We start from the raw sequence: 27412 nt of genomic DNA on the forward strand, positions 1-27412 counted from the left end.
AGTTTAGCAAGTTCTGTGCATAACTTCACATCACAGGAGCAAGTGCGTAGTTCCCCCCCTCTTTTCTTTTTCCTGCTCCTAAACGCCTCCTTCAAGTTTGCAGCTGGGCAGGACTCCAAAGGTGCAGCAGCAGCAACAAGCCGGAGTTCAAAGTTAGCAGTAAATTGCACAACTTCCAGCTCATCGCTACGCTCAGTGACTATTAACAAGCTGGAAGGCGCTCAGGGAAAAAAATAGGGGAGAAGGGAACACCCTCGAATTGTTTGGGGATCGCTGATGTTATGATTCTGCCGCTGGGATCATGGCTCCCTTTGGAAGGAATTTATTAAAAACCCGGCATAAAAACAGGTAAAGTGCGTGCGTGCGCGGAGGAAAAGGGAGGGCGATATGGGATGGATTTCTTTTATACTTTTTTCTTCGGTTCTGGGGGAGGATGTGTTGCTCCGGACCCATGCCGCTGCCGGGGAGCTGTAACTTCGGGGCTCACCTGCGAGTGGGAGTCGGGCCGGAGGGAGCGGGTCGGCGTGTGCGGAGAGAAGGGGAGCTTCCCCCCCCCCCCGGACCTGTCTCTCCCCTCTTCGCACCGGCTCTTTTGACTCCTGGGCAATATTTTCAGTGAGGGGAAGATAGCTCTTCCTGACTTTGAACCTCCTCCGTCTAAACCAAGGCGGACATTGGAAGTCCCCGTGTTAACAAGGTGAGACTCGGCCGGGGCTGGGAGGAAAGTCTGGCGGCCCCGGAGTGCGGGTCCCGCCTGCGGTGGCAAGTGCTGACGGCCGGGGGGAACCTGGAGCCCCTCACCCCCGCTGGGAAACAACTCCCCGAGTTTCTCACGGGAGGGCTGCGGCGGGCCGGGCCGGGCAGGGCTCCGGGCCAGGCTCCGGGCCCCTCGCCGTCCGCTTCCCCCCCCCGTTTCCCTGGGAGGGAGAGCCGCAGCCTGCAATCCCTTAGGATCAACCCCGTCCCTTAACTCGTCCGCTGGCTATAAGCCTGGGAGGTAGGAAAGGAGAGCATCGATCTTCCAGCGTGGGCAGGGGGGATGGTTTTTTTGGTTAGCCTTTAGCCTGAGCTGGACTGGACCGCCTATGGGGTTTTTTTTGCCTAGAAGAATGTTCAGGGTGACAGCTGTGGTCCCTGGGCTGGCTCCTGCGAAGTTTCCTTATGGGGACTTTGCCCCTCGCGTTGTGCGTGCTTCCACATGCCACGCACACCAACTGTAAAAAGAAGAAAAAGAGTTATGTAATCATTTTAAGTGCTAGGATGGCACTACATTTTTTTTTAAGAGTAAATGTGCTTGGAGTGGGATAAATTTGCTTGGACCCTATGGAATTTACAGTGGCCGAACCTGTCTAGCTAAGACTGAACAGAAACAGATCACTGAAATTTTGGCTCAGCGAGAAACTCAAAAATCACTTGTAATCTCTTCCCCGCTTTGACCGGTGCTCTCCACTGAAATGTAGTTTGTATTTAAGGGTACGCAATGGAAAATCTTTTTCAGAGGGAATATAATTGGACCCTAAAAAGTCTTGTAAAAATGTCCTGATTTTTTTCCAGGTTTGGCTTTTGGTTTTCCCATTCGATACACTGAAAGTTATTCTGGGGGGATTGTATTTGTTGGGATTGTGTGAAAATATTAACTTAGCATATTATATGGACTATAAATCAGAAAGACTGTAACAGTCAAGGTTTAAAAAATAGGAAACTATTTTAGAATTATTAATATTGTAGGTTACTGATTAAACAGTGTATTTTGCTAATGTGTCTGGAAACAGGAAAACTTTGATGTACTTCTCATGTGGCCATTTTATGTTTAGAAGATCTGGAAAGGTGGACATGAACTTTTACATGAAATTGCTTTTACATAGAGCTGTAAATTTATTACTATTAAAATAGAAGTTTTGCTACTGCGATCAATTACCTGAATAACTGTGTCAAATCACAAAGCACAGTTCTATTCTGTTCAACAGTAAAACTGTTTCTCTTTTGGACGTTTAAAATATCTTCACACTAATTGCATCAATCTCACTGTGTCTGCTGATTTGACATTTTTTTCCTCAGGAAAAGAAAGTCATAATCCAAAGCTTTAAACAGGCAATAAAAATTAAAATACCAAAGGAAACATTACTGTGAACATCTAGCACTTTCTTCCCATTTCACCCTTCCCCCCCCTTCCCTCCCCCCGAAAAAAGAAATTAATGCTTTTAATGGCAGAAAGCTGTTGTGGCAATAAGGAGGGGCTGAAAGTCTTGTGACTACAGATATGGGGGGGGGGGTGTCAAGAACAGAGCAAACTACGTAATTCTTAAGACATGTTATTATCTATTCAAATATTTAAATTTGTGTGTATTTAATGTTAGCTTTTGATACTGAATTTTGAGAATTAAATTTTGCTTATGCAGTTAGTAAAAGGGTCTTGTGGTATGATTGAAGAGCTATGTAATAATTCTTTTTTTATTATAATTGTATCTTTGTGAACTCATTTGAGACCTTGAAAAGGAAGTCAAGTGAGCTTAGAATCCTTGGCTGTGTTTAGAGCAGTAGTTGGGGAGTTGGAACTTGTGGCTCATTACCTTGTCTTAGTTTGCCTACCTGTAAAAAGGGACCAAAAAGGGACATACATACATGTGTATATTTAATTTGCTGCTTTGTTTATTAGGTCTAGTGCTTGTCCATCTTTCTGAGAAACTCAGGGTTTTTGCTTTTTCACTGAAAGTTTTTAATGACCATTTGCTACATGAAAATGTAACTCCTGAGAGTTATAAGATAAGCAAATGAGGGATAAAATCTATGTTTACAGGAGGATGACATAAAGCTAAGTCAAGGCAACAAAGGTAGTTGGAAGAAGAGCCAGAAGGAAAATGAAGGCGTTATAGTCATTTGCTCAGATAACAAGATGACACCTCTGTAATTAGTGCTTGTCTTGCAGCATTGCCCAGAGGTCCCAGATCAGGGCCCTGTTTCATAGTAGACTCTTCACATCCAGATCATAAAATGTCAGTCTCTACCCCTAAGACCTCAGAGTTTAAACAAAGAGGTTACTCTAACTGTATCTGTGTGTATGAGGTATTTGAGCAAGAGGGGGGGGATGTTGGCTGTGATGCCACAAACCTTTAGAGAAAGAAACTGAGATTAAACCTCAGGGAGACAAAACCTGTGCTGAAATGCTTCTAGTATTTGAAAGATTTTCAGTTGGTATTACTCTCTTGGACTGCTGAAATCTCGCTCATGCAGAAAGGCAGCACAAGGCCTAAGTAACTATTAGATCACTGTAAGCCCTGATTTGATTTCAGAGGAGCAGCCGCTAGGAATGTGGTCCCAACATATTTTTCTTAGCCAGAAAGAGAATGAATGATATCTTGATATCTTTTTCAAGAGTTATGAGGAGTTTTTATACTATTCTTTGATCTCCTGTGACAACCAGAAATAATCATAGTCCCCAGAGTGTATATGTGCTTGTCAACATGTCCCCTGGAGAACAATACACCCAAAAAGTAGCAAGGCCGTGCCCCACCCATCTACAAATCCAAATGTGCTTAGCAGGGACAGGCTATACCCTCTAAGGCAATAAAGGAAAAAGGAGAGTTTCCTGCAGGACTAAGCCTCTGTAACATGAATAAACTCAAGGGGATTTATTTTTATGCAAATATCTTAAAGATGCTATTCTTTGGAACTGTGAGGAATGCTCAGCTCACATCACACTTTGGAAGGGTGGTGATGTGAGGAAATGCTCAGCCGAAGATGGAGTAAGAGAAAGGGCACTGAGTTCTTTGCAGATAAGGTCTAGTATTGATCTAACACATTGCACTGCACAGAGACAGAACAGCTCCCTATCCAAATATGAGCAACAAATACAAAGCATATATACTTGCAATGTTTATGTACCAGGGTTTCACACTGTATATGATTTCCTGGTTGCTAAGTAGAACAGGAATCTATGCCCCATTGATTTTCTGTAAGACTAGGACTCCTCTGCTCTTGGGTGCTAGATTTGGTCACTTCTGAGAATGGGTCTTTAGGTTCATTTAAATACTTCCAACGTAACTCATCATCTCAAGGATATCTAGACCTATCATTGTCTTATCTGCCCAGTGATCTCATACCAAGAAAGCTGACTCCATTGCTATTTCTCTTTCGTTGAGGCCACTTCCTTGGATTTTTTACATAAACCTTACCCAAACTTGTCGAAGCTCTACTGTTCCATGCACGTTGTATCCAGGGAAGTAGCAAACTGAAAGGGAGAGGGTACAGATAATCCATCTTCTTCACATAGTTGTCCTTGATGCTGTAGGGCTGTCCTGTTAAGCACAAACAGCTTGAGAAATATTTTTTTGCCAGTGTAATTCATGCTGGTCCTAAGTTTACCACAACCATTTGTATGCTCTGTTGACATACAACACATCTGAACCCAGAGTACTGTTTGATGATGAAACAGTTGTTACAAATCTGTTATTATTTAAATGTATTTATTGTTTTTGCTTTTCCTTCCTGTTTTTTCCACCTTTTACTGTCAATATCTCAGTGCCACAGCAGTTAGTATAGTGTTTCTGTATAGGAGGCAAAGATTTACTTTGCCTACTTTTATGTCTGCCTCTTTTTAATCAGCTCACCTCTGGTTTAGAGGTAGAAAGAAAGACCATATATATCCATTCATGCGTACAGATATAGAGGGAGTTCTTCCTGTCCTGACAGTCAGAGGCCCCTCCCCAGTGAGAGAAACATTCAATTATTCTCTCAGGTTTTATATTATAGTGCAGGGTAATGAATTAGATTAGAGACTTCATCTATCTGATACTGACCTAGCATTACCATGTTCCCTCCCTTCCTCCCTCCCTCCTGTAGTTTCTCATCGCACCTAGTTAGCACAGTGATTTGAGTATTACTCTGAACATCTCTACCACTCTACGCTTGAGTACACTGCTGTACATTTCAAGCCTTGGAGAAGCAAAAATGAAAATGCTCAGCATTTAGGTTTGGACTGGAAAAGCTCTTGGAGATCAGCTGCTTATCTGAATGAACTGTGTATGACCCACACTGTAAGTCTCATGGGATCATGTGAGATGTCTAATACTTCTCCTCTTGGATGAGCATACCCGGAAAAAAGTCTATATGAAGCTATAAAGGTGCTTTTTCATTCAAGACAACCAGGCATTTGGTATGTATGTTGGAGGGGGTAGATAAAAACTTATTTAGAATCAGTGGTGCTATCTGTGTTAAATTTTTAGATTGAAAAGATGGTGCTTGCTTGGTAATGGTGGAACACATTCTTCTCCATATTCTTACTTTTCCATGAGTGTGAGATGTATTAGTGAACTATCAAAGAAGTTGTTCCTTTTTCAGCCAGAGTTCATACATTATAATTTATTTTCTGGTCTGGCTTGTCAGCTTTGTCTCAGGGGTCAAAATGGTTGCATACATTTTCTAATAATCTTTGTACATATTTGTTCACTTCACTTTCAGGAAGAGCTTTTCGTCTAGCAAAACACTAACCTTATTTCTAAAGAGTTAATTATCTACTATTCCAGGAGAGCAGACAGCAATTTCATTCCAAAGGAGTAAATAAAATGAGTAATAGATGTGTGTAATACTACACCATCTGAGGAAAGAGCATTACTTAGGTTAAGTTGAAGCTAATCTGAAACACTAATATAATGTAGAGTCAGGCTGAGAAGATACATTTCAGGCAGAGAAACATGTTTTTAGTAATATAGAGGAAAAATCTTGCTGGTCAGTGGTGATTTTGTATTTTACCGATGAAAAATTAGCATTTTACCTACAGAGAAAAGACTCAGACACATTGCTAAATGTGTAATGATTTCAGCAGAGAGATGTAAGTTTTCAGAGATGGGGGGGTTAAATTCTAATAACTTTAATAAAAGTCAGTGACAATCACAGAGTAGTACCTCTTGATTGACCTACGCTCAGAAAATATTATTTTTTTGTTTTGTTTGTTTTATATGATGAATAATAACAGTTTAAAATTATGGTCTTAAACATTATTATTTGCAAGCATTAACATCACACATGCTGTACAAGCCTTAATTAGTTTGTCCAACTTCTATATTTAGTATGTAGATAGATCCTTATTAATGGTGACAGAAAGGATGATGCAAGATAAAGTTTTTGTTGAAGACCACACACTAAGTGAAGCCTAGAACTGAATGTTGGACACGTTGGTGCCCAGTCGGGTACATAGGTAACTGACCTATTATTGGCACTTCTCTTGTTTCTCGATACTCTCAAGATGGTGACTTTCTGTATTATTCTGCAGTGTTACCGTGCTAGCAATTCCCCAAGTATCATACAGGACACAGTAGATAGGAGTTAAATGGTTTCAGGATGAACAGAAAGAAAGAGTGACCAACCAAATGGAATTAGAGGGGAAAACAGATTACTAAATTTATTTGTGTAACAAAGGCCAGAACCATCCTCTACAGAATGTAGGTACTAAACAAATACAGTTCAGTGTAATTTTCAGGTAGGTAAGATACTGTATTACAGACAAATGCCATGCAGAGTTCTCTGAAAATTTCTATCATCAGATCAGTTTGCATCTGGTCTTTTTTTTTATCGACTATTTCATGCTTATGTCTCCCATTAGAAAAAATTACTTAGAACTGAGTGCAGTACAGTTTTCATGTAAATTCTGGTGATTGCATTTTACCTTCCAGGGTCATAAATTTTCCATGGACCTGCAAATTTCTTGCAATAAAAATGAGAAATTTTCATAAATCATTTCTCATGCTTCTGTGTTACACATAAATATAAAAGTCAAGAGCTAATCAGTAATTTTGAAAGTTGCGTTTTTTGGGGAGCCTTGTCCAAAAGAAAACTTTGTTGAGCACCTTTCTGGAACTTGCCTCAAATAGGCACCAGAATAACCCACCACTTGCCTCTTCCTGTCTCGACCTATCCAGAAATGCACTTAAGGTGCACGTGTTCTTACAGTGATAACGATACCAACTTGTTTGTGACCTCAGACAACTGATAAGCACACTTAGTTTTCCTTAGCTGTAATTCGGGTGATAATATTTACATGCCTCAGGAAAATAAGTAAGGCATGACTAGACAGTGTAAGATCTGTAGAAGTGCAGAGTGTGAAAGCCAGTTAGTGGGAAAGGTATGAATAAAATCTGGGAGTTCCTTGTTTCTAATTCTTGTACAGTCCACTAGAGCTGGCTGCCACGCAGAGAAATGAGAATACACTGTGGATTGTTTAGGTTTGATTTCACATGATTCACTGAGGAATTTTCAACGGTCTAAAATTTTTCATAATGTTAAAAATGGCTTGTGAGAAGGGTTGTAACGTCACAGAAAGGGAAATAAATAAAAAAATGCCATGTGAATCTTAACAGATTTTGAGGTGGTTTTGTGAGGTGAACATAAGGAAAGAAATTTAACTTTTGAAATTAGAAATCAGAAAGGAAGGTTTTCACTGATAATGCTAATAAAGTTGTCATGTAATTATATTTTTAATGCTATGAAACCTAAGTCCTAATATCATGTGGAGAGGAATAAAAGACACTAAACTTGAAAGAAAATTTTCCAGTACAAGTTTGGCACACCTCTCAAATGTGCTTTATTTAAAGATGTGTTTCTCTTTCACCAACTTTTTCCTGTTTCACTCTCACTCCTGTCTGCCTGACTACACTTGCCTCTGTCAATTTGAACCATTTCATTTATAGTTTAGATGGTTGCTAGACACACATTTTTTGAGCATTAGCATTAGAAGAAGCCAGGCTACCAATTCTTATGTTGTAATCTTGGAGGTGATGTAAACCTCTGTTTTCCTGGGTTGGGTTTCACATTCATCAGTCAGCTGCAGAGTAATGATAGGAGGAAAATATATTTATACAGAGGGTAAGTATTTGCTGTGAATGAAATACCTACATATAATTTGTCTATTTTGAGGGTCAAAACTGTCAATCTGATTAATTTGCTTTCTTTATTCTCCTCCTCTATCTGTTCTCATTCATTAATATAAAGAATTCTGAGTTATGAATGTCTCATCATAATGGAAAATATAATCAGCTCTCTTGAAAAGCACAAGATATTTATTTTGTTCTCCTTTTAATAATACAAAACTAACAAAGCTTAAAATAAATATGCAAAAGTATAACATTCTTATGTTCGGGGACAAAATCAGGTTTATAAAAATATAATAAACTATTAGACCAAGTTTTGTTTTGGTCAGATATAAATACTTTTACCTTACTTTAACTTGCAAGGATGCATGACCTCAGTGGAATAATGTAGTTGAGTGAAGACTACTAATTTTTAAGAGAGTCTGCCCTTGGGTCTTGAACCTGCAATTTGCTCTGTGTTAATAGATTCCTTCATCCATTTGGAACACCTTCCTTTTCTTTCCCAAACCTCCTCCAAATTCAAAAGGATTATTTCTACATAGGGTAGTTTCCACTGTGAAAGCACTTTTAAACTACAAAATCTTTCAGAGCAACTGTTGAAGCGCTGTTTTGATGACATAAAGTATGCCTTATTTGTCATAGGAACTTACCAGATTCTGCTCACTAATCAAAGAGTAGCTTAGTGGTGTTTATAAATGCAGGATCATACGCCGGTTTTCAGCTGCTCTTGTTTCTGTTGGCTTCATAATTGGTAAATTGATGTTCTGAACTGTTGTTTCACTTGGACATTACCTGTTGACAGACTTCCTCTGTACTGATTGCTAAGGCACTAAGTATACTTGTTTAACTTGATTATTGCCTGTATCTCTCAGGGCCACTTTGTTGTTAGTATCCTGTTTTACCGAAAAGCTCTGTACAAAACCAGTTTTCTAACAAAAATTTACGATTAGTATTGACTTTACTGCACTTTCCCAGACTTCTGGTACTTTAAAGTCTAGGTAGATAACTAATCATGTTTGTTTATCCATGAAGGCCATTACAGGTGTCAGACAAAGATGTGAGTTATTTTTGGAACTGCAGTTGTGGATGGTCACAGTACTTGCTTTTACTGGCACTCATGCTGTTCATAAGATTCAGGTACACGGTAAAACACAAAAGTCGAACTTCATCTTACTCAACTTAAGCCATTGAAAATTTAGGTATCTAGTCATCTAAGTACTCTTTGTAGTTAATGGATACATCTAAACACTTCCAGAGGGCAATTCATTCAGCCTTAGACAGGCTTTCAGTATGGGATTAGTCACCCTTTTGGAGGTGCCTATCTTATGCCACTGATTACAGAGGAAGGTCAGAAAATTATCTTTGACTACACATTTACATTTTAAACAGCTTAAGGCAGATGACATGAGCTCCACCCCAATCACTTTCAAAGGGAAGGTCTTCATGGAGCATGCTCAGACTTTGTAGAGCAGCTAATTAACCATCTTTTGTACCATTCATTTTAGAAAATAAAAAGGGAATAGTGAATGGAGAGAGGTGAATTACAGGTGGATAATGTATGATTAAGGGACAACTATCCTAATAGCATGGATGTCTTCCCTGCCCCTGCCACAAAATTCCTATGTGATGTTGGGCAAGTCACATAAACCACAGTTTACAAAAGTGGTTGCTCACTGCATGTTCCTCATTTGCTAATTCAATGTCCTGTAATCTGTTTTGCACAAGGGCTGAGCAAAGGAAGTTTATGGATGTCCAGCTTTGGACATCTCTATAGATATCAATTCAGTTAGCCAGAGTGGGAACTTAAACGAGCGGATAGCTTTGGCCTAAATCTTTTTAAGCTTTGGTTTGTAAAAGGGAGTTCTCTCCCTACAAGAGTATGTGGAGATAAATTCAGTAATGTGTGAAGAATTGAATATAAATTCAGCTTGTGAAGAAATTGAATATCTGGTGATAAAAGGCTCGTAGCAAAAGATTAAATTAAGAAATGTGTCTTCTATAAAGGACAGTACTGTACATAGGAGAGAAGATATAAAATGGACACATACTGAACAAATGTAAGTAATAAGGGCTAGATTTATGAAGGAGACTTTGGTACCTAAATGTCACTGTAGTCACCTAAGACAAGCTTTAAGAACTTCTGATGTTCACAAAATTGTGATTAAATCCTGAGGTAGTAACATTTTGAATGGTGGCACTCCCCAGCCACCTATACTCCCATCATGTCTTACACTGGTCCTAAAAACCTTGCAGTTATGTGCCTCCCTCACACCTTACCAAAATTAAGAAAAAGGCAGTCTCAGCTTTTTCAACCATGAGGTCACATCTAATAGCCCTGTTCAAAGCATGTACAACAACACACAAGGTGCAGCCAGGCACCCCAGTAGCCAGAACACCTCTGTGAGATGCCCACACTGGCATCCTCAACATATATTTGTCAGGAAAGTCCTGTCAAGTTATTCTAAACTGGAATTCTCTCAGTATTTCCTGTTGAAGCTGTTCCGTTTTGTGCTGGCTCGTATGAGTTACAGTAACCCAGAGAAAGACAAGGATTCATGTTGAAGGCTTCAGTGGAAGAAGGGGATCAGGCTTTTTGTTGCTGTTCTAATTAATATTGTATTTTTTATGCAGTGAACATCTGAATGTAGTCTAACAGATCTAAGTCCTGCCCTTTTGTTCATGTTTCTGACTACTTTAGGTCAGTTCTTGCTGAACTTGCTGGTGTCAGCAAATCCCGTTGTTAGTTGAACTCTTCTGTAGCACTTTTTGTGGAAGTTTAGGTGTCCAAGAGGGGATTATGAATTTCAGCAGTGGGGAAGACATCTGAAAGTTGTAACACTCAGTGTCTGCAATGCCTCAGTACCTTCTGTGGCTCTGGCAAAACTGAATATTGTCTCTTGTATGCATTCAAGTGAGGCAGGGTTCCGATGTCACAGAGAGAATGCACCTTGCTATGGATACGCTGAATCAAATTCATTTTCATTGAACTAAGTAGCAGGGAAAATTTTAACACCAAAGCTTAAAATTTTTGAGCACTTGACTGCGACTTAAGCATATTTCTTTCTGCTAAAGCGTTTGTGCGTGGTAAGCATATATTCCGTATATAAATACATATATGACAGTTTGTGCTGTATGTGATCATGTAGTGCATATGTATAGCGTATAAGATATACTGTTACATATCTTAATATAGATCTAACCTGTATCATCTACATCTAACATACAACAAAATATGTTACAACCCTCAAATCCTTGTATATATAAACAATATGTGCAGAAATAGCCACTTCTGTAGATTGCATACATATGCATCTACTTATTACAAAACTGGGTACATGCAGTTCTTTAAAAACTGGGTTCTTTAAGTCAGAATTGACAAACAGAACGTGAACATGTCACGGAAGAATGCTAAATATGTATATTTCTCCAAACATCACAGAGTTGTTCACATGGCAGAAGGAAGAATGCCTTCATTCAGCTGTCACTGGGGTATCCATTCAGCTTATGAAGTGCCGTGTTAGAAGTAAACTGCCTTTTTATCCTCCCTGAGCTATGAAGTCACCTGAACTGCTCATATGTTGAAAGGATCCCCACCTGCAAAGACATTTGGATATGTGAAATAAAGAAACATCAGATTAACTTGAATGTTGACTCAGTCTGACTAAAGACAACAAGTAAACTAAAGACAACCAGTAGTTTGCAGTGTCTTTGTGGTGTCACAGCCCTCTTGGGATAATCACTATCCTGCCATAGACGCGTCTTGCAAAGCTAGCCCCATTATTTCTTGGGCCTGCCTTGGTCTTTGGCTACAGACACCTGGCCTTGTTTGGCTTCAGCTGTGCCCACTGCAGGTTTTTGGCCCACACCTGCTCTCACTGTTCACAAATCTTTTGCGAGGGGTTACCATCTTTTCAGCTGCATCAAATTTTTGAATGATTTCTTCCCCAACTGTTTAATCACATTCAGGTGGGTTATCTTAGACAGTTTAACAAGGCCTTTATCTTTATGGTCTAATTCATCATGACTCATGTGGTTTGGAGGTCAGACAAGCAGCTCAGCTCCAGTGGGAGGGTTATGATAGACAACTGACATGGCTATGAGCCTCTTCAGGTGGCCCCAGCTGGAAACTCATTATCTGTACTCATTATCTCTGTTCTAGAACAGTTTTTGGGCTTAAGTCATGATCATTCAAATATTTTAGGATTCACATGGCTTTTTATCTGAATCATGGTATGTCTTTCCTCTGCAGTCATCTTCCTTCATCTTCTCACAGCTAAAAATTGTGTGTATATGCTACTGGACACCATTCTCTGTATCTCTCTCTTGCCTCTACTTTCTTCTTTACATTAATCTGGTGAATTTCCCATTACTCTTGATCTTTATGATCCAGCATTAACCTTGCTTCCAGACAGCAATTCCTCCCTTCTTGCCTTCCCTATCTCTACTGCTCAGCTGGCTAGAACTGGTTTTGCAAGCTCCTGTGCCCTCTTTAGCATATCCATTGCTAGGGCAGAGCATAGTTGGTAAGGTTAATAATTTATTTCATTTGTTCAGTAGCTTCTTCAGAGAGGATGTGGTGATATTTCAGAGACCTTATCAGCCTGTGTCTGACTAACTACATATTGAAGCATTCATTGATAAGCAATTTTAGAAAATTACTTGAAAGCATAAGCTGCACAAATCTCTCAGATTGTCAATGGACACTAAAATGCTTCAGGTTTCTTTTTTTAAAATTTATGTCTACTCTTCTTGTTAGCATAATTATGTATCTAGTACTCAATTTAGCTCTTTAGAGTGAAGATTTATGTAAGGGTCCACTTCATCATCTCATCTTTTTTTCCTTTCAGCTTTTCAAATACTGTAAGTAATGGAACACATTTGTCATTGAATTATCTTTCAGAAAGTTCGAGGGAGAAATTTGAAAAAAAAAAATTGATTGTAAATGAGGTCTTGATAGAACCCCTTTTGAGGTGACATCTTCAATATAATTTAATGAAAGCAAATGAAATGGGGAAGATCATACAGTATAATTTCAAAGTGGGGTGGTTCACTCTAAAATTTATAGTAATAAATACAGAAGAAAATTAAAGCCCGTCTTGTCTTTCTCACTCCTGGCAAACTGTAAAAAGATACTCAAACTAGGTTTTGTGATATACAAAAAAACTATTTGGGAAAATCATTAGATATCAAAAAGTTAAGAAACGGTGATGTTTGATGAAATGGCTGAACAGATCGAAAGGCTTGCTGTTGCACAAAGGGCATTCCTAAGCCCCCTTTCCAGGCTCCTGGCCACTCTCTACCATTTCCTTTGCACTGGTACTATTCTCACCTGACACCATGGAATCCAACTCAGGGAGCACTACTCAAAAAAACAAAAATATTTTTTCCTCTTTTTTTTCCTTTTTTTTTTTTTTTTGTTTGTTTTCTGGGTTAGCTTGCTGCCAGTTTATCAAGCTGGAAACCCTTTGGTTAAACTAGCAGAGCTGGCACAAGCAAGGAGATGGGAATGTCAGGTAGACATCAGATTGCCTAAATTACTTCATGGTATTTGAAGTCATACAATTGCTAATCTATAAGACTAGATTTAGCAGTAAAAATAGTGTTTAGGATAATGACTTTCCTAAGGTAGTTATCTTGTAAATAATTTTTTATATTTTGGGGATGGATCTGGGGAGCGTTGGGGTGTTTAAAAATACTGATTCCTACAATGTTCCTTTTCAGAATCACAAAGTACAGTGTCCAAAATCCGAAATTCGCCACAGGCTGCTGCTAGAGCAGCTACAGAAGTAGTTACAGTAGGTAGCCATCAGGGAAACACTATAAGCAAAAGAAGAGATGCTTTGCTGAGCCTGAGTTCAGCTTGAGGATTGGTGAAAAGAAACCAAGTCCATCTGGATTTTCTTTCCTTTCATTGTGAATGAGGTTAGCATCTGCCTCACATGGTACCACCAAGAGTAGAGAAGAGGTACACTGAATTGTTTGAACCATGCACTGTGTATAAGGGTTCATAAGAAAGTAACCATCCCAGCCTCCTTTAGCCCAGGGACTATTGGAAAGGTGGCATGAAATCTTATTATTTCCTTGTCTATCTTGTTCCTTTATTCAACTTACCTTATTATCACTGGTCTATGTATAGAGTGCTTTGTTCATGTTTTGGCAGTCCAGACCCAACCTCAGAATGCTTTGTGTTTATTTCTTCACTGGGCAAGATGTCAACAAACCCAGGGGAGGGAAATAGTATATGTTTGCCTTTCAACAAAAGCTGAACTGAATTTCACAGAACACCACCACTACCACAAATCGTGCTTTCAACCCTTGGAATTCCCCTCACTTCTTTGATCTCAAAAGGTCATAAACAACCAGGGTGCTTCTAAAAGGCAGTTATAAAAATTCTAATGGGAGAAGTTAGATAAACCATTTCTATTCCAAAAAATTTCTATTAGCTGTAACGGCAGCTCTAACTTTATAGTTTAGAAGCCTATGTTCTAAATGAGCTATAAATGATTCTGCTTCCTCTGTATTATTGAAAGTGATGGAATTTTAGACACATTCTGTACATTATTAATTGGAGACCCATAAAGGTTGTATAGTGTAATCAGTGTTTAAATATGCATAGGCACTTAAACAGACACAGGAACAATATAGAGAATTGTATTTTTGCAGTGTAGCAAAATTCTTGTGGTAGATAAAAAGTACCAGTGGCATCTTCATTTGTCAACTAGCAAGAACTACCCACTGCCCAAAATCAAGATGTAGCATTTGCTATACTGATATTCCTAAACTTTGCGTGTTGCTTACTAACACTGAGGAATTTGAAAATGCCTGTCTTCCCATTCCCCTCATCATGGTCTAAAGAATTACTACCACTGAATATGTCAGTGTTTGTTTTGGCTCTGGAGTTTTTCCTGGATCTTCCATTCGTGTATCACAGCTGCTTCCTCAGTAGCAGTTGCAATATACACATCAAAGCATGTTTTGCCAGTAAAGCAAATTGTTAATGTTATTGTTGCTCATCTTGGAAAATATTTTGGTGGACAGCTAGCTCTTCTCTGTTCTCAAACCTCTACTATGTCAGGCCACCACAAATACAGACCTGATACGATGAACGTGTCACCTGTCATGGCCTTTTGTGTACACAGCACACTTGCTGATGTTACTCACTGCAATTCCAAGCATTTTTTTGACTAATATCCACTTACCAACCTTATGACTTTGAATATACAGTGGAGCAATGATGATTTGTCTGACAGGAAGGCAGATTTAAAGCGTAGATGTAATTTATAGAGAATGTGTACCCTTAGGGGGAGAGGAATAATTTCAGGGGCAGGGGCAGATGCGGTCTTCATCTGAATGGAGACTGTAGCCTTTGCACTCGTCTGTACATTAAGTGATTGGTAGTGTAACATGATATAGGGCAGAGCTGATAAGTGAAGGGGAAGACTTAGTAGCCTTTTGCTCACCTTTGCTGAAAATCTGCAGTTGGGCTTTGTAAATGAGATTTTGCAAAACAGTATCGGCCACTGGAGCAATGACACAGAGTTATGTCATTATTAAATGGGGGGGGCAGAGGGGTGTTCAGGATAATCCGCCATAACTATCACTTTTATCTAGTGAGCAAGGTGTATAATTCCTCTTACAATGTCTTTTATTTCTTTGTTTCTGTTAGTGCAACATTCTGAGTTAGTGCAATTTCTTGGCCTATTTTCTACATAGTACAAACTCTGCTATCCATCTACTTATTAGATGATAGAGTTATTACTGTCAGTCCTTGTTGGTTCTTCTCATTGGCTGCTTTTATTTCTTTTATATCTGTTTTAAGTACTGTCAGGGTTTTTTTCCCTTTTTATTTTTCTTAAATATTGGTCCCTGACCAGGCACCTATGTCCAAGCAGTACAGTTATTAGAATGAAGCACATGATTTCCCATGGGATTTTTACTGAAGTCTGACATTTCAGGTCAGCAAGAATTCTGGTGTAAATGACTTATTTGCAATAATATAATTATCTTAGAGAATTATTTTTTTTTTAGAACTGTCATACCTTTCATGTTATTTATTCTATGACAGAATAGTACTATCCCATTCCAATTCAAAATTATTTAACTGAAATTTGTCACAGAGCACTAATATAGTGTAAATCATGATTGGATGAACAGAAATTTCAACCATAGATCATTGCTGAATTATAATGTATGCAATTTTGTACAGTAGCTAACTGAGGTGATGGCATTCCTCTGCAGAAGGGATTAAGGAACTAGTTATAGTTTTAAGTGTACATATGATAATTGATATAGGACATAATTTTCAACAGCTGTTGCTAATTAAAATGTTTCATAAAGGCTTCCTGACAGTATGGGAATCTTACTGAGTTAAAAATTTATGCATTTAAAAAGGAATTACAAAATGAACATAAACTTATACAGGAGAAATGTGTTGTACATAGCTAGTTAAAATAGCCTTTGTTTAAATTGTTTTCTTGCTTCAAATATCTGAAATATTTCAATTAGAACATCCAAACTACTGTGTATATGTGTATGTTTGAAAAATGTCACATGAATATCTGGATGCCTAATTTTCTTTTATTTTTAATAAATGCCTATGTACATTTCTGTAAAAGAGGAAGTTTTATCATAGAGCAACATTAAGTGGATACAGAAACAGATGGTAGAGAGAAATTTAAGTTACTTCTTTTGAAAGAATTATTTTGTTTCCACAAGTTCTATGGTGTTCTTTCCAAGTCTTCCTGCAGTATTGGGACTACTCTGATTATCTATATGAAGGGTTTTTATTCTAATTATAGTTAAAGTACCAGTACTGCCTTGCCATGATACTTTTTAGCTAGACATTGCCCTGACTTTCATGAGATGCAGAAGGGAAGAAGGACCAAGTTTCTGACGCATCATGTATGGAATTTCTATCTGCTACATGATATAGACATTAACTGTGCCTCCATTAATACTATTTTTTAAGGATGGGTGAAGGGGAATGGGAATACAGTTAGTTAATAGGTTGTCTTGAATCCCTAAGGCTTTGGAGCAATTCCAGCTTCATTGGGTGGTGAGAGAGTAGATACTTCCTCATTGCTGCCCTTAGGAAACTCAGAAGCGTGTAATCTACTTAGGCAGGAGGCATACTGAGTATAAGATTTGGCCTTTATTGTTTTTTGAATGACTTTACAGGAGGTGACAGAAAGTTGAGGAAAAAAGTGGATTAAATGTGGACAGTCTGAATAAACTTAATATGAACTTTTAATATGATCCATTTGTGCCTGTAAGGTTGAAATACTTCTGACCTTAGCTTTCATATGGGCTGTGTATTCTTCATAGCTTTAGTGTTTAAACTCACTGTCAGAAATCTGCTTGGAGCAAATTAAGTTAGAGTTTCTTCCAAGCAAGGGCTGCAACACATGGAACCAATAGCTTTACTTTTTTGCAAATTTCACAGATAAAAATCCCACAGAGCCAAAATATGTTTTGATCTTTTCTTTTAGAATGATCATCCACTGTCTCATATATGCTTTTATTTATATATATATGGCAACATGCTGAGATTTTGAAGAATAAATAATAAAAACAATATAATATTATCATTTCTAAATGGAATGTGGTGACTGATAAACTAATTAGCCCTCATATACCCTGACATGTAAATGTCACTGGTATCAGCAGCTCTCAAATGCAGGTTGTTTGTATCAAGCAGGTAGCCCTGTAATATTGGCCTCTCCTTATTTCCAGCAAGTAAATGTAATTAAAAGCCATCAGATTTCTTTGATAGGTAGTTATGGTTCGGATCTGAGAGACAGAGGTAAAAAGGTTATTAGTGAGTGCTTAAACAAGGCATGTGTTCTCTGGGCCCTTGCAGATGGAAGAAACATTTATGGGTGCAGAACAAGGAGAAGACCATAGCACAAATACATACTTGCCAAAATCCAAGTGGGCAGATTTACGTGTCCCTGGAGCATGCTCAAAGACCATCCCCTTGAAAACACTGGATTATTAAATTCTTTTGTGGCAGATGTCTCTTGTTCCCAGGATGTTTTATGCCATTGTGTCACACCATTTTCAAAAAAGAGCAAGTGGCTCAGCAACTGAGCATGCTTGGCTGTGAGATTGTTCCCCACTGTGCAGTGTGGCAGGTAGGAGACAAGGCACAGAGCGTCTTGGTGAGGAGCTGGGAATGTAGATCTTGAGAAAGAAGGGAGAGCCTGCTGAAAGGCACAGGGAGCACAGCCCTGCCTGGGTTTGCCTGAAAGTTTCATGTTTCTTAGTGGACTCCAGGAAAGCACTGAGATGGCAGACACTGAAGCTCTAGGCAAGGACTTCACTGCAAGGATGCAGTAGGCAGCAGGAGGGTTGTCTTTTAAAGCCTTTTTTAGCCTGTTCTGTCACTTAGCCACTTTTGATTTCTCCATCAAAGAAGTGAATTGTTCTGGGTGGTGTCTTGACATAATGCAGGGGTTTGTTTCTCAGAAGTTTAGAAGCACTTTGGTCTTACTCTGGGGAGGCCATGACAACAGCATACCTACCTGAGAGCTCTGGTCAGCTGAGGACACCATCACGACAGCCAGTCAATCATAAACCACAATTATAATCTGATTTGCTGAAGATTAGACTGTATGTTCAAATGCGCTATTGAGAAGGTTTATGCTGTCAATAGGAAGCTGTTTATAAATTATTGTTCTGTTGCTTTTTTTGCATTGCAAATGACAGTTGTGTTGTGTGGCTTTCTGGGTCTTCTGTATGCTGAAATGTATTTATGCAAGCACAGTATCAAAAAGAAAACATAGATGAAGAGAAGAAAAGATCTCAAAAGTACGAAATTTGGTTCATTTTCTGCACTAAAATGGACTAAATTAGTTATATCATCTGCTAGTATAATACTAGAAAAAATCCTTCTGACATAAAGAATAAATAATTACAGATCATGTGCCACTTGCAGATGCAATGATGAAAGAAAAAAGGTGACATTACACTAAGAAGTACAAGAATATTCCAACCCACAAACATTTGTACTGTCTAACAGATATAACTTTATGACATCTGATTAACAGTAATTTAATTCATACATAATAAGTAAAAGCTCTTCCATATCTGAAAAATAAGATTATAAAACATTATTTCCCCAATAAATCGGTGAAAAAATGACTAAGCTATTTCACACAAATGGCTTTCCAGCATGAGCTCTCTCATGGCAAATTTATAAATTATTAATAGTTATATAAATTTTTAAGCAAAGGATTAATGTATTGCTTTGTGTGCCATTTATTTTCACCTGCAGATTTTTTATTCCGTATAAATTATTTTAATGACTGGGAGGAGACAACTAATAAAATTTTTGATCATTTCAAAGGGATTTTGAATCCCTTTCCTAACACAAAAACTTTCAGTTGGTTGCTCATGTTGACTTAAAATTGGTTTAATTGTTCATGTTGAATTAAAATTAGTAAAGCTTTAAACTAGCAAGGAGTTCACAAAAATGTACTGGCTGTGAAATTTCTAGAAATTACTTAGTTACTCAGGTTGATTTTTTCCTTGGGGAGGGCATATCAAGAAATATGGTAATGCTGAGAAAGGAATTTCATTTTATTTTTCTGTGAAAGTCTACAAAGAATTTATTACAGTGAAGGGAGAGAAGAGTTTTATCTATGTTTTTTTCCTCAACAAAGACAAAATGATCTTTTAGTGTCAACGATATTTCAGAAACACTGTATTAAGCTGCTAATAATATGATATGTATGTGATTTAGTCCCAACAGAACGTTTGCTGGAATTAGTAAGGAAAAATGAGCATCTTGTAGACATGAAGGCGAAATTCTAAAAAGTAGTGGGATCCCTTTATTTGATTGGCATGATTGGCTGTAAAATTATATATTGCATATTTAGAAAGAATGTTAAAATTTTCAGGAAGGCAAAGAATTATGTGTTTGATATGTATGTTTTTATGCCGGACATCCCTTAAAGTTAGTGAATATCAAAAGTGCTGCTTCCAGCATTTAAACTATCTCATATTTTGACTTTGTGCAACATAAGTACATGTTTTTGTTTTGTCTATACATTGCTGGAATGTATTACCTTTCTTCCCCTAGGCCTGAATAATAAATTAACAGAGTGTATATCTGACATGCAACAATCAGCTTGTGCTGACACAATCAAGACTTTGTGTGAGGTCTATAATATGATTAGAATGTTTTTTTGGGTCATCATGAAGAGAAGCAAAGAGTAGAAGGTATGAAACTAGCAATCAAAAAAAAAAAACAAACAAAAAAGATTGGAAATGTACTTTTGACCATTCTTAAGCTTAAATTCCTGTCTGTTCCTGAGCAACAAGTGACTTCGCAAAAAAAGATAGACTTGCATGTTGTTGTTATCATCAAGGCTTTAAAATCATAGATGGATAAGTAGAACATTTCAGTGATCAATTCAAAGAAACAAAATTCAATCCAGAACTGAAAGCTTTAAAGCCTGTTTACAGCAACAGCAATAAACTTTTGAAAAAAATTAAGAAGTTGCCTAACTAGTTTTGAAGGAGTTGCTACTGAAACTGTTTTTCAAGAAAAACAAACATTTAAACTGGAAAAACATTTTAGCTATTACAGACTCATTAATTGATACATTATTAAAAAATGATAGTTCCTTTGCTTCCTTTACAAAACTGCAGGATGTGAAGGCCAAGGAACCAGTAAATATGAGAAGCTTGCCTCTTCATTAAAATGACCACCTAAAAGCAGATCTTGTTGCTGAATATTGTCATTTTTAGTATTACATCTCAGAAAAGAAAAGAATCACTGTCAACGACAAACATTTATTCAAGACGAGGAGTTACAAACTGCATTACATCTTCCTTAGCATTGAAATGACTTAATGGATTTCCTTATAAATGATAGTAATACATTGAACAGCGAACGGAATAGTTAGCATCTAAGCTAAGCTATGAAGTCGTAATGTGTAGGTCCCACGTTTAGTTGTTTTTATTAAATCTACTGCTGTCTGAACCATTCTTGTTACATTTCTCTCAGACAATAACCCTCAATCTGATAGGATTACTCTCACTTGTATTTAGCTACCTGAAAATGAACTATTTAGTTGAAGGTGGCCACATAGGTCTCTTATAGTTAATGGAAGAGAGAAATAGCTTCATGTGAGGATTCATCCCAATGATCGTAGATGGTTTAGGCTGTGGTGACTTTCTCCTTGGAGGCCCACTCTCCTCTCATGACAAAGAGGAATTTTGATGGTGAATCTATACTGAAATCTGAACTTTCAGATGCCTAAGTGAGATGAATTCCACTTTGTATATGAAGAGTTTGCTCTCCACTTTCTATGAGGAAAGCATAGCTTAACGAAAGATGTTTCCTAGTATTAACATCTTCTTGCATCTTGAAAGCAAGTCTTTAATAATTGTTATGCTGTGACTGACTACCTGAATTAACTATGATTAAGGAATTATACAATAAATTTTACTTAAAAGGTCCATGGTAGGCTACATCAGTTTACCATTTTTTAGTGGAAGATAATAAAGAACACTTTTGATTTTTTAGAAGATACTAGAATCCCATGGCACTGTAAGATTATAAATGACTTGCTAATTCTTTTTGATTAAAAAGAAAGATCAAAAATTTAGTGAGGCTAATGAATAAAAATGAAGATAATACATGTTGTGACAAACACATGGAAAAAATAATGAAAGAATTTGCACTTTACAGTTCTGTTTTGATCCAAAAATTACAGCGATGTTCAGAAATTCTTTTTTTTCTTCTCTCCTTTTCTGTAAAAGGTGACAATATAATTACAAGGTTTATGTTACATATGCTATACGTATATATATTTATAAGTATATATTTTCATGTATAAGCTGCTTGAGATTTTTGTGTACCTGCATGTGCATACATTATCCATTCGTGCAGTGCTACTACTAGTTATGGGCTTCAGTATGTTAAATACACCATAGACAAAGTAAAGAAGAATCTCTCCCAAAAAAGCTCAATGTAAAGTTTGGGTAGACAGGTGCATCATAACTGAAAAAATAACGGGGGGTGATAAACAGCTAAAAAATGATTGAAAACAGTAATTTAAAAATGTTATTTTATATCCATATTGTTTGCAGAGATCCTGTAGAGATTACTTTACAATAAACAATGTATTTCCACCAGAAGCTTGCTTAACTCCTGCTGAAGTCTGTGGGAAGTCCTTGTAAAAAATAAGTATAGCAAAAGTATTTATCAGTACACTAATACTATGGGGTATCTAGGGGTTTTCAAATTTATCTGAAGATTTACGAATATCACAGAGAGAAACTGTCTTCATAGGAAAGCTTTAAAGGAGCCAGGAGGAAAAGAGACAGTAAGCTTCTGCTTAACTCACATAATCTGTTATGCAGTGAAAACATTGACTAGGAAAAACCATGGCAATCAACCAAAGACAAGCATGAGAAAAAAATAGGAAGAGTTTCAATGTGCAAACAAATTGCATAAGACTCTCAGAAGAATGCTAAAAGACCAAGATAACACTCATTCCCTGAAATGTATTTATTGATTACAAAAAAACAACAGGATAGACACACTCTGAATTTACTGCCTCAAAGTCCCAGTCTTGTATTTCTTATATTTTTATGGCTTTTTTTTTTTTTCTTTTCTGTCAGTACTTTTATAAATTGAAATTCAATGACTAGTAATACACTTTCATTTCCAGGTCAATTCTTTATGTATCAGTAGTGAACATGGTTTGAGACACTGTATTTTTGATAATTCATTTTGCATAATTTTATGCTTAACATATAATGTAACCTGTAGTATATCTGTTTCTTTCTTTTTATATCTGTAGTGTAAAACAAATACTGAGTTATGTTACAGTCACAGCTGACTTATGTTGCAATTGTCTATGTAAGTTTCATTTAACTACCAATCTGTCAACAGAGAAAAATATTTCTATAGCATCCTGTATTCTATAAACCTAAAACCGCTTACAGGTACTGACTTTTTAGCATGTGACGTACTTAACAGTAATGCCATTTAGTCTGATATAATCTTTCATTCTCTCCCCCTCATTTAAACTTGAATATTTTTGTTTCTTTGTGCCGTTTTGCCATTTTCTATGTCTGTGACATATGGTTTCCTATTTTGAGAAGTAGTCTATGAAAACATTATTAATCTTCTGAACACCAGTTTTAAAAAATAATTACTGTAAAATGCTGGTCTGTAAGAGGGAGCTATTGAAGTGGGAAAATGATGTCATTACTCAGAGTAATCTACCAAAATGAAGATTTTACAGAGGAATGTTCCAAGACCTGGAGCAATGTAGTTGGACAGAGCTCTCCTGTGTGATGATACTAATAAACTCACTCTTGTAGGTTTTATTAGTATTCATTTGCAGTCCCCTGTCTTTTGAGGATTATTGCCTCCTGGTCAGAGTGGCACCTAGAGCTGAGTCAATCATAGTTCAGCTTATTGGATTGCAATGTGTCTGTCATGTTGTGTAATAATTAAGAAAAAGAAACAAGTTGGATTGCTTTAATAATCATAGGGTATAACTCTAATTAAGCCAAGTAAAACTCCATTCCTACTACATCTCAGAAGACTAGAAAAGTACTGTAAGTAGTCCCAGATAGAAATAAATGTTGTATTGAGCCCTTTGAATATTGTCCAGATTGTCATTTTCATTTTCAAGCTTTCTGTGTCAGACAGGGTTAAATCTCATTCATTCAAATGAACAGGAAGTGATACCAGAAAATCCAAAGAAATGCATTTTTCCTCAGGGAATTTATTGGTTTATCATTTTAGGCAGGAGGCCAAATCACCAGGTCTGGGCAAGCAGCAGATTATGCATGTGGAGGCTAGAGGACAGGAATATCCTGGACAGGTTCCACAAGGCCGCTCTGCCAATGTAGGCCCATGGCAGTCCAGGGCTACTCAGATGGGGACAAGCTTAAGTGTTAACTGTAAAGTGAACTTCTACATTTGGTGAGCTGAATCACTCTCAAGGCTCCACTGGTTGTATTGACTAGACAGCTACAGTAGCCATAATGGGATCTTAGACGCTTGGAGTTATGTACCTCAATGTATAAGGAGGTACCAGCTGCTAATGTCAGGTTAATAGCACATTCATTGGAATTCATAAATAAATAAATAAATAAATAAGCTTTTTACATTTTCTGGCACTTCTGTATCATTACAAAGGTTATAAAATATGGACTTATATATGTATTCTCTCACAGTTGGTATTCTCTCACAACTCACTGGAATTCAGGCTATTTGGTACCTCAGGAAAAGCAACAAATTTCTTGAGACTTGTTAGTGAAAAAAGACTGGAAAACAATGGTGTTTATGCTTGTGTGGGTGCAGGTGTGGCAAAAGAGTTATAGATTTATCCTATCATCAAGTTCTTTTAACTTACATGGTGTTCAATCATCTTTTCTCAGTCCATCTATGTTCGGTGCATATTTGGAGGCATGATTCTTCCCTTCAGAAGCCTCGGTGACATAGAGAGCTTGCACATGTTTGCGCAATGTCTGTGTGATGAGAACAGATATGCAGATCTGAAAGTTATGTTATCCTAGGACAGTCTGGAAATGTAATGCGGATTGCCAAACTTTATCACTTATTGTTAATACACACTTACTATGTGTACCAAAACTAAGTTTGATAAAAGACATTTTGTGTGGGATTCCCATTCAGCTGGACTAGTAATAATATTAAAGCAGTAGCTGAAATGGGTGTGTTTTTCTCTTACTTAATCCAAAGATATTTCTTCATGTAATTTAAACAAGTATATTGTCTTGTACAATAATATGGGAATTTTTCAATGTGGTAGTCATATCAGAATTATAGTTATTATTCATACAGTTTGTGCCATTGATATGTAATTTATATTTGGTCTCTTTTTGTTTTCCAGGTCTCCCAACAAGGACATGGCTTCAAATGAAAGAGAGATTGTGGTTTGGGTTTGCCAGGAAGAGAAGATTGTATGTGGCCTGACAAAGCGCACAACATGCGCAGAAGTGATTCAAGCACTGCTTGAGGAACATCAGGCAACATTTGGAGAGAAAAAGGTCCTTTTTGGAAAACCTAGTGATTACTGCATTGTAGAAAAATGGAGAGGCTCAGAACGAGTACTTCCTCCCTTGACAAAGATTCTGAGACTTTGGAAGGCCTGGGGGGAAGAGCAGTCTAATTTGCATTTTGTGTTGGTAAAGTCAGATGCTTTCCTCTCATTTCCATTGTGGAAGACCGCTGAAGCTAAGGTAGTACAAAATGTAGAAAAACAGTGGGAGCTCAGTCCAGCAAATTACATGAAGATGTTGCCAATAGACAAGCAAAAGAAAATTGTAAGAAAGACTTTCCGGAAACTGGCCAAGCTTAAACAGGACAGTGTTCAGCAAGAGAGAGATAATATGGAGACACTGATTCATCTGATCATTTCTCAAGATCATACCATTCATCAACAAGTCCTTAGAATGAAGGAACTAGATATGGAAATTGAAAAATGTGAAGCGAAATTCCATCTAGATCGTGTGGCCAATGATGGAGAGAATTATGTGCAGGACTCCTATTTAATGATCAATCCAAATGAGGCTGAGCAGCAAGGGAGTATGCCAGATGATCAAAAAGAGATGCATGACTATTTGAGCAAAAGTGAGGGGATTTTACAGGTTGAAGAGAGACTGAAACATCACAAACAATTAATAGAGAAGCTGTGTGCTGAAATTGAAAGAGAGGTACATGGTATATGCACAGAAAAAAACGGAGATGATGTTCGCACAGAAGGAGCTGCTAATGCTGAACTAGAAAACTCAAATTTGGAAAGTGTAAAATATGAGCTGGAAAAAAGTATGAAAGATGGTCTGAGAATCAACTCATACCTGAGCTGCATTCAGAAAGAACTTACATACAGGGACTCACTGCTTCAAAAGAAGGAAAAAGAATATGAACTTCTTACAGAAGAATTTAATTTACTACATGTTAAAGATGACATTGAAACTAGGCTTCCATCAAATGAAGAGCCATCCAAGGGCAGTGGCATCTCCAGTAACAGCATTGCTGTTCCTGACTTTGTTCATAGAGTGACTAATCTGGACATAAATGATACAGACTCTGACACTGGAATCAGCTCTACGCACAGTCAGGACTCTGAAATAACTTCAGGGGACATGGTACTGTTGTCAACATAGTTGAAAACAGTCATGCATTTATGAAAAGTCATGTTTTGGAGGATATTTATAAGAATTAGGAAACCTTGGTGTCTCGAGAGTTCAGCCCTTCAACATGTTAAAACTGTGGCACTGCTTTAGCAAAGTAAACAGTGTCTATTTATGTGCTTAATAGTATGCTTGTGCTTAAATGCATGGGCAGTCTCATGAGTTAACTGCTAACGGGTGCAAGGTTGTTGGCTTTGCTAAATCAGGACAGACTGTTTAGACCTTGTAATATTGATACTCAGTGAAACAGGAGCATTCTGACTGGCTTGGACCAAAAGTTTGGAGATTTGATATCCCCTAACCTTTGGGTCCACTTCTGCATCTCTCTAACTTTTTAGGAATGTGAATTAGAGATTAGACCAAACTAGACAGAGAGCTTGATTTTCTGCTCTGTTACATTAGCTTTATTCAGCTGGAGTTTCCCTGCCATGAAGCTGCTGTAAAGGAATATATAATCAAGCATGTAATCTGTTAAAAAATAGTTTTTATGATATTGTAGGACAAAAAAATGCAATTGCATTCATGCTCTATATTTAAACTTAGTTTTGAGTTATCAGGATGATATTTTCAAAAACACGTAAGTCCCATTTTAAAAATTACCTTACACACATAGGTTTTTAATTTCCATTCTCTTTCAGCAGTGTTTAACTGCTTCTAAGATCCTTAAAACCCCTGCTTATCTGCTGTTACCCTGTAGTTGCCCCAGTGATGCTTAAGTCCACATAGTTCCTGCCAGTGGGCATGTCAGAACTACCTACGTCCTGCTTGTGCGAGACGCTCGAATCCCAAGCTCACACCTAACCCCAGGGGCATTTTCAGCAAGGGTTTCTCCTGCCTATCTCACCAGTCGGATCCAGTGTCATATAGGCCTCCTCAGATCATGACTACCAAATAAAGCATAACAGAAGGGACAGGAAGGAACCAGACATTTTTGGCTTTGGCTAGACACCGTTTCCCAATAGCCAGGTAGTTACCATTTTCACATAGCAGGTAGGTTGTCAAATCCCATCTCATGCTGTTTTGGAGCAGGGATATGGACCTGCAAATCCTACTTCCTCGGTGAGGACTTTGGGATACAGCTAAAGCTGATCCACTTTATATAGCCAATTAAATATTGGGCCTCAGGAAAAAGAAGAAGGAATGTAAAACATGAGAATTTTACAACTGTGTGGCTAAGTCAGATGATTTTGCTTAGGATGTAGTAGTTGATCTGAAATCCTTCTCCAGCACGTTGCTGTGAATTCAAAGCGAAGGTATATAACTGAGGTGTTCTCCTCAGTTACCGAACAAGATTTCTAACTCTGAGCTAGAGACTGTGCTAACAGAGAGTACATGAGTAATTTCTGGGTTGCCATGTTTATATT

The 27412-nt window shown here is 37.7% G+C and overlaps 1 protein-coding gene across 2 annotated transcripts; it reads left to right on the plus strand.

The window, feature by feature from the left end:
- The first annotated feature begins 206 nt into the window (after window positions 1–206).
- RASSF9 (Ras association domain family member 9) lies at window positions 207–26477 on the plus strand. 2 transcript variants are annotated; one of them, XM_050904303.1, is made up of 2 exons: window positions 207–348; window positions 24746–26477. In XM_050904303.1, the coding sequence occupies exons 1-2, from the start codon at window positions 302–304 to the stop codon at window positions 26019–26021; spliced, it is 1323 nt and encodes a 440-aa protein (XP_050760260.1). In that variant the 5' UTR covers window positions 207–301; the 3' UTR covers window positions 26022–26477. The 2 variants fall into 2 exon arrangements, with proteins under 2 accessions (XP_050760260.1, XP_050760268.1); XM_050904311.1 differs by lacking the exon at window positions 207–348 and adding an exon at window positions 21610–21632.
- The last annotated feature ends 935 nt before the right edge of the window (window positions 26478–27412 follow it).

Source organism: Gymnogyps californianus, chromosome 1 (assembly GCF_018139145.2).
Source record: "Gymnogyps californianus isolate 813 chromosome 1, ASM1813914v2, whole genome shotgun sequence".
NCBI lineage: Eukaryota > Metazoa > Chordata > Aves > Accipitriformes > Cathartidae > Gymnogyps > Gymnogyps californianus.